Genomic DNA, 12,713 nt, shown 5'->3' on the forward strand with positions numbered 1-12,713 from the left:
CTAGTTAGAGCTACAGGCACATGCCACCACGCCCAGCTAATTTTTAACTTTTTTGTAGAGATGAGATCTCACTATGTCACCCAGGCTGGTCTTGAACAACTGGGCTCAAGTAATCCTTCTGCCTCCACCTCCCCAAGTGCTAGGATTTCAGGCACGAGCCACTACACTGGGCCTCACTGCGGTTTTGAGTTTATATTTTCTTGCTGGCTGATGATGTTCAACATCTTTTCATGTGCTTATTGGCCATTGGTGTATTTTCTTTGGAAAAATGTTTATTCAGTTCATTTGCCCATTTTAAAATGTGATTATTTGTCTTTTTATTATAAAGTTGTAAGAGTGCTTTATGTATTCTGTATACAAGTCCCTTATAAGATACATGATTTGTAAATATTTCTCCCATTATCTGGATTCTCTTTTCACTTCCTTGATGGTGTCATTTGGAACACAAACTTTTTGAATATTCATGAAGCCCACTTTATTTTTCCTTTGTTACTGTGCTTTTGGTGTCATAGCTAAGAAGGCTTTACTGCATGAATGAAGGTTTCCTTATATTTTCTTCTAAGAATTTTAGATTTCAGCTTTTACATTTAAGTCTGTGATCCATTTTGAATTCATTTTTGCACATGGTATGAGGTAGGAGTCCAACTTTATTCTTTTCCACGTGGACATCCAGTTGTTCTGGCATCACTTGTTGAAAAGACTATTCTTTTTTTTTTTTTTTTGAGACTTTTTTTTTTTTTTTTTGAGACGGAGTCTCACTCTGTCACCCAGGCTGGAGTGTAGTGGTGTGATCTTGGCTCACTGCAACCTCTGCCTCCCAGGTTCAAGTGATTCTCCTGCCTCAGCCCCCTGAGTAGTGGGACTATAGGCACGCACCACCACACCTGGCTAATTTTTGTATTTTTCATAGAGACGAGGTTTCGCCATCTTGGCCAGTCTGGTCTTGAACTCCTGACCTCAGGTGATCTGCCTGCCTCAGCCTCTCAAAGTGCTGGGACTACAGGCGTGAGTCACTGCGCCTGGCCAAAAAGGCTATTCTTTCCCCCACTGAATCGTCATAGAATTGATCTATACGTCTGTCCTTACACCAGCATCACACTGTCTTGATTACTGTAGCTTCAGAGTCAGTTTTCCAGCTGGGACATGTGAGTCCTGCAGCCTTCTTTTTCAAGATCATTTGAGCCATTCTGGGTTCCTTGAAATTCCGTACAGTTTTAGGATCAGCTCTGCAAAGTCTGCTGGGGTTTTGATGGGAACTGCGTTAAATCTGTGGACCAATTTGGGAAGTATTGCTATCTTAACAATACTAAAGGGATTTTTTAAAGTATAAGCTGCGAGGACAAAAAAGACTGGAAGAGGAAATAAGTAGAACAAGGAATAGTAAATGAATGTCTTGGCCGAGCAATAGAGGCCACAGCCTGGCTGGGCGCCGTGGCTCACACCTGTAACCCCAGCACTTTGGGAGGCTGAAGTGGGTGGATCACTTGAGGTCAGGAGTTTGAGACCAGCCTGGCCAACATGGTGAAACCCCATCTCTACTAAAAATACAAAAATTAGCCGGGTGTGGTGGTGGGTACCTGTAATCCCAGCTACTCAGGAGGCTGGGGCACAAAAATCACTTGGACCTGGGAGGCGGAGGTTGCAGTGAGCTGAGATGGCTCCATTGCACTCCAGCCTGGGCGATAGAGTAAGACTCAGTGTCAACAACAACAGCAGCAAAAAAAAGCCACAGCCTGATGCTTGCGGGAGGGAACCAACAGGATATGAGGAATCCAGGAAGGCACTGGAGGTGGAGACACAGGTGCAAGGGAGGTAGGAGCGAGGTATAGACCTGAGATGGAGGACGGGCTGAAAGTCCATTTAGAGAGGAGTTTGACCCTCACGATTCCTTTACCACCTCCTCAAAGCCTGTTGACAGACCCTCCCCAAGGCAAGTGACCAGAGGTTTGTTATTTTCCAGAGCAGTGCTCTTGCAGTGTGGTCCAGGAACTGGTTTAGGTCCACAAACTGTTACTAGCGCCAGTAAGTACAGGAAGCAAGAATATGTGTTTAGGATTTTCACAGAAATCTGACATTGCCTCAGCACTCAGGTGTGTGATCAGTGGGTTCTCCTTGCTGAAGGATACAGGCCAGTTTGGATGTCTGAACTCCCAGAGCGAGACACGTGCCGTGTGAAATGTGGACTACTCATGCACGGCAGGACCATGTACATGTCCCTGAGAGAACGGAAGTTTGAAAACTTCTCCTTCCCCATAGATAGTCTGCTCTAGAGGCTCGGCTGTGTATAATGGGGAGAGGGTTGAGGCACCTGCTGAAAATCTGCATTCAGAACACTGGGTGGGATACCCAGCTGTCCTCCCACTTTCATTCCCGAAACCTAGCAGCTAGGCTTATACCCTCCCCCAACACCTGTCCCCAGGCAGAAGTCTAGACGATTACTATCAGCAAAGACTACCTTGGGGCTGGGAATAGTGGATGTGCCTGTAGTCCCAGCTATTTGGGAGGCTGAGGCTGGAAGATTTCTTGAGCCCAGGAGTTCAAAGCTGCAGTGAGCTGTGACGGCACCACTGGGCTCCAGCCAGAGAGACAGAGCAAGACAAAAATAAAAAATGAAAAAGATGACATAACCTAGAGAGACGACATTAAAACACTGACATCTGGAGTCCACTCAGCAAAGAAGCTAACACCCACTCTACTTTTCTGCAGTGAAGTTCCCCAGCGGACGAGCCCTCCCCAGGCACGTAAAGCTTAACATCACCTTGAAGATGAGGGGTGTTGGGTTTTGTTTTTTGAATGGGTTTTATATTAATATGGTTCAGAACTCAAAAGATTCAACAGGTGAAATGAAAAGGTCCACTCTGTCCTTCACAACTTAGTTCCCCTTCCAGTAAGCTTTTTGGTGCCTCACTCTTTAATATACACAGAAAGCCTACAGGAAAGATGGAGACCAAAATAAAGAAATAAGAGAAGAGAGAGAGAGAGAATGTAGGGAGCAGAAGAAAAGTGCAAAAAGGGAAAAGAATAATAATATCTCCAGAGAAAAAAAAGAAGCTATTCCATCAATGAAATAATAATTGAGTGCTATTTTAGTTTATTTATTATTTTTTAAAATTATTAATAGAGATAGGGGCTTGCTATGTTGCCCAGGCTTGTCTAGAACTCCTGGCCTCAAGCAATCTGCCTGTCTAAGCCTTCCAAAGTGCTGGGATTACAGGCATGAGCCACCTTGCCCAGCCAATGTTCTATTTCAAAAAAGAATATTCAGAGATCAAAGAAAAGATAACTCTTGGAAAGTAAAAATATGAAATTAAAAATATAAAAATTGAAAATTCAACTTAAGCTAGAAAAACGTTTATAAAATCTCATAGCAAGTAAAAAAAAAGATAAAGAGATACAAAATTAGATACAAAAGACAAAATTAAAGGATCACATCGAAGATCCAATGTCCTAACACTGAGTTCAAGATGGGTTGAACGGGCCGGGCGCGGTGGCTCAACCCTGTAATCCCAGCACTTTGGGAGGCCGAGACGGGCGGATCACGAGGTCAGGAGATCGAGACCATCTTGGCTAACACAGTGAAACCCCGTCTCTACTAAAAAATACAAAAAACTAGCCGGGCGAGGTGGTGGGCGCCTGTAGTCCCAGCTACTCGGGAGGCTGAGGCAGGAGAATGGCGTAAACCCGGGAGGCGGAGCTTGCAGTGAGCTGAGATCCGGCCACTGCACTCCAGCCTGGGTGACAGAGCGAGACTCCGTCTCAAAAAAAAAAAAAAAAAAAGGTTGGGTTGAACGAAGAAAAGAGAAAGGATAAAATGATTAAACAAACAATTCAGATTTTTTTTTTAGAGCAGAAAACATCAATTTTGGGGTCTAAAGGACTCACCAAGTTTCCTGTATAATGAATGAGGAACAACTCACCCCAAGCCACATCATTGTCAACTTTTGGAACTGGAGGTCAGAGAGAATCTAACAACTTCCAGACATGAGCTCCAGAGGACAGAGGAGTGAAATGGCCCTGGCTGTCACAGCAGCCACACTAGAAGCTGCAGTTCTATACTCAACCCACTAGCAATTGAGGGAAGACGGTTTAGGTAAGTTAGTTGAGTTTTCCTTCCTTTGCTCACTTTCTTAGGGAGTCACTGGAAGACGTGCGCCCCCAAAATCAAGGAAGACGACATGGAACCCACAGGACTGTGGGCTAAGTTGCTTTGGCACTAAGCAGAACAGAGGGGAAAGGAAGAAAGAGTGGAGCAAAGGAAGGGAGGGAGAGGGGACGACACTTTGAATTGAGTGCATGGAGAAAGCAGTCGGGAAACCAAGAGGCTCCTCCTGGCAGTTGAATCCCTGGCCCCAACTCTTCCTGAGGCCCAGCTGCAATCCTGTCCTTTGGCTTTGTGAGACACCAGATACCCTTGTAATAAATTCCGCTTCTTGCTTAACGAGTTCACATTGCATTTCAGTCACTTGCAACCTAAAAATTTCTCCTGATACGTTGCTACTCAAGGTATTAAAACCTGGGAGCTTGTTGGAAATGCAGAACCTCAGGCCTCCCCCAGATCTACTCAACCAGCATCTGCATTTTAGCAGGATTCCCAGGTGACGTACAGGCACATCGAAGTCTGAGACGCACTGTCCTGATAGATCCACCCTGCAAGGTAGCGTAGGGAGCGTATTAGGGATAATAGGTAAAATATTTGACTACGTAGTAGGCATTCTGTAAGGGATGATGAGGAGGAGGATGACTGGAGTAGAAATACTTTGGAATTACAATCTCAAAAAGAGTTCCTGGGACCATGGCAAATGGTGGCTTTGCACCAGATTACAAAAACAAGCACACAACCAAAAAGACAGAAAGCGCAACATCCCAAGAAACAGGTTCAGCTCTGCTCCGGGAGCCTGTCGGGTGACTTAGCCTAGGTGTTGACATAGGAAAGCCATTAAGAAAACCCTTCTCAGGTGTGGCCACTGGGCTGTGAGTGAGTGATTGACAGTCAGACCCGGTACGATGCTTGGCTGGGGGAGTGCTGAGCGAATGCCGCCTTTCTCAGCAGAGCAGGCACTTTGCCCCAGCACTCAGGAAGTAGGTCAGGAGGAGATATCCTGTGTGAGCAGCTCCAAATTGCTTTTTCAGGCAAAAACCTGCGGCCCATAGGACTGGGGGTAGAAGGGGAATGGGGATGAGAGGAGGCTGGGGGCCTGCTGCGGGGTGGAGATAGGAAATCACATCCTCATTCTTGGCAGGAGCCCCTGTCACATAGTTTTCCTGGCTCCAGTCCTAGGGCAGTCAGCCACCGTCTTTGTGCTGGGGGTTCCGTTGACTTTCCAATGCAAGCAAATTTGAATGGAAGCTGGGGCTTAACAGGAAATGTGCTTGTAGGAGTGGGTGTCCCTTCTGGGCCCTCGGTGTGCTGTGGATGGATGGAGGATGAGTATCCAAGGTCTGGATCTTCCCTAGGAGCTAGCAGTCATTGTTTTCCAACTGTCCACCAATTGCATGGCGCTGTACTCAACCCTTAAGAGTCTTTAACAAGCACACCCGCCCTCCAAGAATTTATACGCTAGCGTCCCCAGTCCTTTAGACTATCTTTAGGAATCTTATCCTTTTCAGCAACAACAAACTCTGCCATCATCCAACAGCTGTCCTTGTGAAGGCTGACCACAGTCGTCAACTCCGCAGCCACCACTACCGCAATAAAAGCCAAACGTTCCCCTTGAATAACAGCAAACACTTAATAATGTGCTTATGACCTGCCTGGCACTTTTCTAAGTACATATTTTAATTCATCTGATTCTCACAGCGACTTCATGAGGTCAAATACAATTGCAATCCTCACTTTCCAGATGAGAAAACTGAGACATAAATGAAGCATTACATGAGATGACACAACTAGCAAATGGCAGAACTGGGAGCGAAACCCAGGCGATCTGGCTCCAGAGCTCCTGCCTTTTAGCCACAGTACCCAAGTCGTGGCACGGTGGCAGCTTGGTGGACAGGGTGTCAGCAACAGTCCTCCTGCTAGCTAATCCTGTCACAGCCCTCACTAGCTAGCTGACTTCAGGTAAATGAGAGTAACTCAGCAATGCGGTGAGGTGCAAGAGCTGAGGTGTCAGAGGAAAAGATCTGGGTTCTATGTCCTGATGCTGCCACCTGGAAAAGAAGGACACTGATGCTGACTGAATGCAGAGTACGTATCAGGTCCAGGTTTAATCCTCCCGGCTAGCCTGTGTGACCTTAGGCAAGTCACTGTCCCTCCCTGGGTCTCTGTTTTCTAATATGGAAAGCGGACCAGGTGCTTTCTGGGTTATTGTTTAATTCAATCTGGGCAACACTCGCTCAGGGAAGAATGACTGCAGGCGCACAGTGCTACACCGGGTGCCCAAGCAGCCACAGAGATGAGCAAAACACAGAACTGGCCTCTGCAAGGCTCACGGCCCAATTCTCTTTTCCATTTTGTACGTCATTGTGAGCTGAGCAAGGCATTATCATCCCTTTTTTTAAAACAATAGAGGAAAATGCCAGGCGCGGTGGCTCGCGCCTGTAATCCCAGCACTTTGGGAGGCTGAGGCGGGCGGATCACAAGGTCAGGAGATCGAGACCATCCTGGCTAACACGGTGAAACCCCGTCTCTACTAAAAATACAAAAAATTAGCCGGGCGTGGTGGTGGGCACCTGTAGTCCCAGCTACTCAGGGAGGCTGAGGCAGGAGAATGGTGTGAACCCGGGAGGCAAAGCTTGCAGTGAGCCAAGATCGTGCCACTGCACTCCAGCCTGGGCCACAGAGCGAGACTCCATCTCAAAACAAAACAAAACAAAACAAAACAAAAAAAAAAAAGGAGAAAACAACAACAATAGGGGAATTGTCCCAGCTACTCAGGAGGCTCAGGCAGGAGGATTGTTTGAGCCTAGGAAGTCTACGCTGCAGTGAGTCATGATGGCACCACTGCACTCCAGCCTGGGCGACAGAGTGGCAAGACCCTGTCTTTAAAAAAAAAAAAAAATGAAGGGGAGAAATAACGTTTGACCATGGAAGGTCACACGTTTTAGTTGTAGCCAGAGTGTGATCCCACGTTGACTCCGAGTCGGGGCCTCTTTCTGCTCCCAGCTGTCCTACTAGCCTACTTCATCTTGGCATCACTGGGGCCAAAAGCTACAAAGAACATTTTGAGCTCTAACTTTGCAGAGTCGTTTCCAACCTTCTGCCTTCCGCATCCTGACAAGTGCACATGCACACACATGGCCGGACACCCAGCAGACACAGAATCAATGCTTTTGCATGAGTGAGAATCAGCCCCTCTGGCAGCCCTCCTCACCGGCCCAGTCCCCAGCGCCCAGCACCCAGTGTTGATCTGGTGAAGGTACCGAGGGCAGAGGCACACTTACCGTATACATCATGACTCAGATCCCATTTGCTGACTTGGAACTGAAGCCTCTTGCCCCACCAAGCAATTACTGGAGAACAGGAAGTCTCAACGGAAAATGAGGTCAGCCTGGTGGCTGAGAGGAAGAGGGTCAGTGAGCACAGCCTTCTGCCTCCGTGGGTCCCCACAGCAGCCAGCCCAGGGCCCTGCACGCAGCAGATGCCCACCACAGCTTCACTAGTGGGTTAGCTGCTCTGAGCAACTCTGTTCAGCCCAGCCGCAGGAGGGGGTTACCAGGCAGGGACTTAATATGCAGGTCTAGAATCTGAAGGAGACAACTTCAACTCACCCTTGTTTAGCAGAACTGGGCTATGACAAGGACAATCACAGCACTGGAAATCTATTCTATTTTTTTTTTTTTTTTTTTGAGACGGAGTTTCGTTCTTGTTGCCCAGGCTGGAGTGCAATCGCGCGATCTCGGCTCACTGCAACCTCTGCCCCCCGGGTTCAAGTGATTCTCCTGCCTCAGCCTCCCGAGTAGCTGGGATTACAGGCACCCGCCACCACACCCGGCTAATTTTTTGTCTTTTTAGTAGAGACGGGGTTTCACCATGTTGGCCAGGCTGGTCTCAAACTCCTGAACTCAGGTGATCCACCTGCCTTGACTTCCCAAAATGCTGGGATTACGGGCGTGAGCCACTGCACCCGGCCTGGAAATCTATTCTTGAAAGAACTCTGTGTTACCAAATTCACTTCTGCAATCTGTCCCAAGAACTTCCTTTTCTGTGCCCTAAGTCACGATAGAGGAAGAGGCACATCGTCCCCAGGTCTTTCTTTCTTTCTTTCTTTTGTTTTTTGAGAAGGAGTCTTGCTCTGTCACCCAGGCTGGGGTGCAGTGGCCTGATCTCGGCTCATTGCAACCTCCGCCTCCTGGGTTCAAGCGATTCTCCTGCTTCAGCCTTCTGCATAGCTCAGATTACACGTGTGCGCCACCACGCCCAGCTAATTTTTGTATTTTTAGCAGAGACGGGCTTTCACCATGTTGGCCAGGCTGGTCTCGAACTCCTGACCTCAAGTGATCTGCCCACCTCAGCCTCCCAAAGTGCTGGGATTACAGGCATGAGCCATTGTGCCCGGCTCCCAGGCCCTTCCTGAAGTGGCATAAAAATAAAAACGGATTTTAGAAATCATTTAGTCTAAACTCCTCCTGGTCACACCTTTGGAAGCATTTCCGTGTAGATATTCTTCCCATGCCCACCGTACCTCTCTCTTGGCAGTAAATAACCTGCTCCCAAGGCTAGAAGTCAGAAGAGACAAAAACTTTCGGAGTTTCCAGGAGGCAAGGCCATTATTACTTGTTGTAGGAGGTTGCCCCCCAATATCTATTTGACCATCTTGCGGGATAGTAGAATTTTTAACTGGATTCTTGACCACTTAGCTAAAGTCAGCACTTCCCAATCTCTCTCTTACAGCAGCAAGGCTGTATGACCAAGGTCTGGCTAATGAGAACTTAGCACGAAGAATTGTGCCCCTAAAAGTAAGGCACATGTCTTCTCTATCCCCTCCCTCCCTCTTTCCCAGGCTGGAATGTGGAGATTGTGGTGAGCATCTTCAATCATGCGTAAAAGGTTCATAGCCCAGGAGCAGAGCAACAAGCTGGAAGGAGCCTGGGTCCCAAACACTGTGGAGCTGCTGTATTATCCCTGGACTGTCTGCACGCAGACCATTACACACAGGCGAGGGATAAACTTCCATTTGGTCTAAGCTGTTAGTATTTGGGGTCTTGTGTCAGTCAAACCTGCATCCTAACACGACACTCTGTGGGGTGTCAAGTCAGTCACAACCTCCCGTTCTCTGAGATACCCCCAATTCCACGCACCTAGGAGGTGGCCTAGTGACATTATATCCAGTCCAGGGATATCTGGCTCAGGCTGGGTAGAGTAGGGGCAGGAGTCCTGTCCAAGCAGGGGCAATCAGATTTTCCCTTCCATTAATCTGGAACTGAGATTCACTGTTGCTATTCAACCCCCATGGACTACATGAATCAAGAGGCACCAGGAGAAGCAGAAATGAGAGGCCAGGCAGCCCTAGAGAAGCAGAGGGAAGGAGCTGTCTAGGTTGGTGGGGCTCGAGGTTCTGGCCCAGGTACTTGGATGGCCTCCCGGATCTCCCTGCCGTGTGGTTCTTGGGAGAGATCCTGACACTTTATGATAAACTCCCTCTTCTGGTCTCAGACGCTTTAGGTTCCTTTCTGTCACCTGTAACCCAAAGTGCCTGAGTCTCTTGTGATCCTTGTAAAGATCTGTGCATCCTCCAAAGCCAGGGAACCCACGCGTCTGCAGCACACCCTTGGCACACCGGGTCCTCTCTGTCACTGCAATCGTAGAAGGTCCTGAGGTGAACTAGGTGGACTGGCAGAATGATCGCCTGAAGGCCTGGTTGGTAAATCAATCCATGGGTCTTCCAAGGGATGCTAAACAGGCCTCATAGAAGCACAGAATCAGGGTGAAAGGGACAAAAGGCATCAGGCAAGGTGTGACCAGAAAGGCTTAGTGACATGTCCAAAGCATGCAATTCAGTGGCAGAGTTTCAACTGGACCCCAGCCCAGCACCCCCAGGTTCACTCCTCCTCCCCCGCCATCCCTGGCTGGCCCAATTTGGGGGTGCTCTAACACACCAGGAGTAGTTTCCCCGTGCTAAAGAACAAACTCCCTGTGACAGCTATGTCAAATCTAGCATATCTGTGGCTCCTAAGAAAAATGAAAATGTATCCTTTTCTCCTTTTTCTGGGTCTTTCTCTCGAATTCTAAATCTCATCACGCATTTTAAAGAATAAACGGGCTGGGGCCGGGCGCGGTGGCTCAAGCCTGTAATCCCAGCACTTTGGGAGGCCGAGACGGGCGGATCACGAGGTCAGGAGTTCGAGACCATCCTGGCTAACACGGTGAAACCCCGTCTCTACTAAAAAATACAAAAAAAAAAAAAAAAACAACTAGCCGGGCAAGGTGGCGGGCGCCTGTAGTCCCGGCTACTCGGGAGGCTGAGACAGGAGAATGGCGTAAAAACCCGGGAGGCAGAGCTTGCAGTGAGCTGAGATCCGGCCACTGCACTCCAGCCTGGGCGATACAGCGAGACTCCGTCTCAAAAAAAAAAAAAAAAAAAAAAAAAAGAATAAACGGGCTGGGTGCAGTGGCTCATGCCTATAATCTCAGCACTTTTGTAGGCCGAGGCGGGTGGATGACCTGAGGTCAGGAGTTCGAGACCAGCCTGGCCAATATGGTGAAACCCCGTCTCTATTAAAAGTACAAAAAATTAGCTGGGCATGGTGGCAGGTGCCTGTAATCCCAGCTACTTGGGAGGCTGAGGCAGGAGAATTGCTTGAACTTAGGAGGCGGAGGTTGCAGTGAGCCAAGATTGTGCCATTATACTCCAGCCTAGGAGACAGAGTGAGACACGGTCTCAAAAATAAATAAATAAATAAATAAAGGCCTTTCTTCTCTGGAAGGAGCAATGACTGTACTTCCACCGTGTGCCAGGCCCCATGCTGGCATTTTCTTTCCAGGTGCTATTCATTTAAACCCTTCCAGAAGCCACAGGTATGTGGAATGGAGAAAGGCCAAGTTCCTTGTCCATAGCACATGGCTAGTAAGAACGGTCCTAGGGAAGGAGCCCTGGCTACTCTGGCTGGAAACCCCGTGTCCTACGCGATGTCCTACTGCCTCCTAAAGACCGTCCTTAGCGATAGTTGCTGCCTTGACTTTCCAGCCTTCTCCACAGGCACCGGCTCAGCAGGGCTTGGTTCGGGTCCACGGGTATTGGGAAGTTACTAATCCCACTGTGGTTTACACCTCATGACGTCTTGCATTCTGCTGAATATTCTAGACTGCATGAGAGAGAGGAGTGTGTGTAGGTCCAGGGGATTGGTCTTGGGAGAACATAAGTCTGGGTCGTTGGGTGGTGGCAGAACAAAATGTTTGGAGATAGAATCTAGATGGTCAGCTGTGCGTGAGCTTCATGCCCATGGTGGGGTGGGGTGGGGGGGCGGTGTGCCTGTGTGCCCACGGGGGGCTCAGCAGATGGCACTCTTCCCTCACAGTCCTACCGGGCCTGGCTCCCTCCCCCTGTCTTCTTCCCCTTGCATTCACTACTTGCCTCTGAACACGTCTTCCTCCTCCACCCCTAGATGGTCTTTAGTACCTGTGCTCTAAGAGGATTCCTGCTTCCCTCTTATCCAGAGAAGTCACTTAGTTAGCTCATTTTTCCCCCAGAGAAGGGAACAAAGGCCTGACACTTCAGGGCTCAGCTTGCCTGTTTTTTGAGCTGTGTTTGCACCCGGAGCTGAGTGTCTGTCTAGCTCTGGTTCCCAGAGGCCTAGGGCCAGGACCATGTCTTCACACGCCGGGCCGTGTGCATTGTCAGGGCTCTATGAAAAACAAATCGCAGTTATGCAAAGACAAGGAAACTGCTGGCTCGCAGAGGCTGTGGTCCCGAGCTCAAAAGATGCAGGCTTGAGGTCTTGACTGCTTCCATTTAGCGCACAAGCCCGTGTCCCTGACGCCAGCCACAGAGGCCCTGCAGGATCCAGGAGGATTCTACACTCCCATGGTCTCTCTGAGGAGTTGGGAGAACGGTTTGTGTGAACGTGTAAGGCAGGGGAGGACCCGCTCTGATTGCATTATGGATTACAGAAATGATAATCTGCCGTCGTCTTTCAGCTCCGATAAATGAGTGGCTCTCGAAGGAGATATGCAGGCCACATTAGGAAGCTCCATCTGAATCTCGGCGATCAGGCTGCTAAATGAGAACGCCTTATATTTACCAAGAGGAGCAGGATGTTTTTAAATGACGGACAGCCCTTCCAAAGGCTAGATCTGCTTCTCATTCTTTTCTCTACTAAGAAACTCTGGCTCATGCCTGTAATCCCAGCACTTTGGGAGGCCGAGGCAGGCGGATCACCTGAGGTCGGGAGTTCGAGACCAGCCTGACCAACAGAGAGAAATCCCGTCTCCACTAAAAATACAAAATTAGCCGGGTGTGGTGGCGCATGCCTGTAGTCCCAGTTACTCGGGAGGCTGAGGCGGGAGAATCGCTTGAACCTGGGAGCCAGAGGTTGCAGTGAGCCAAGATCGCGCCATTGCACTCCAGCCTGGGCAACAAGAGTGAAACTTTATCTCAAAAAAAAAGAAAAAAGAAACTCTGCTTAGCCTTCAAAGTCCAGCTCCACTGTCACAGCCCTTGGGAAGCCTTCCTCAGCTCCCATCGGCTACATTTATCCCTCTTTCTCAGTTCTCCCAGAGCATTTGCTTCCCTCCGCTACTGTAGCACGTACCACGGGCGATTAGAGGGCTACGTGTG

At 48.9% G+C, this 12,713-nt stretch overlaps 1 protein-coding gene across 3 annotated transcripts in view; it reads right to left on the bottom strand.

Moving 5' to 3' along the window:
• Window positions 1–12,713, bottom strand: part of NINJ2 (ninjurin 2) — a 96,925-nt gene that overhangs the window by 36,399 nt on the left and 47,813 nt on the right. Inside the window, exon 1 of one of the 3 annotated variants that reach the window (XM_007967106.3) lies at window positions 7,381–7,797. The exons of the other annotated variants lie outside the window; for them this stretch is intronic. Within the exon in view, the coding sequence (XP_007965297.1) occupies window positions 7,381–7,392 (12 nt within the window). The 5' untranslated portion in view covers window positions 7,393–7,797. Of the gene's footprint in view, window positions 1–7,380; window positions 7,798–12,713 lie in introns of those variants that run through there. 3 annotated transcript variants of the gene reach the window in all.

The sequence above is a fragment of the Chlorocebus sabaeus genome, chromosome 11, assembly GCF_047675955.1.
Source record: "Chlorocebus sabaeus isolate Y175 chromosome 11, mChlSab1.0.hap1, whole genome shotgun sequence".
Classification (NCBI taxonomy): Eukaryota; Metazoa; Chordata; class Mammalia; order Primates; family Cercopithecidae; genus Chlorocebus; species Chlorocebus sabaeus.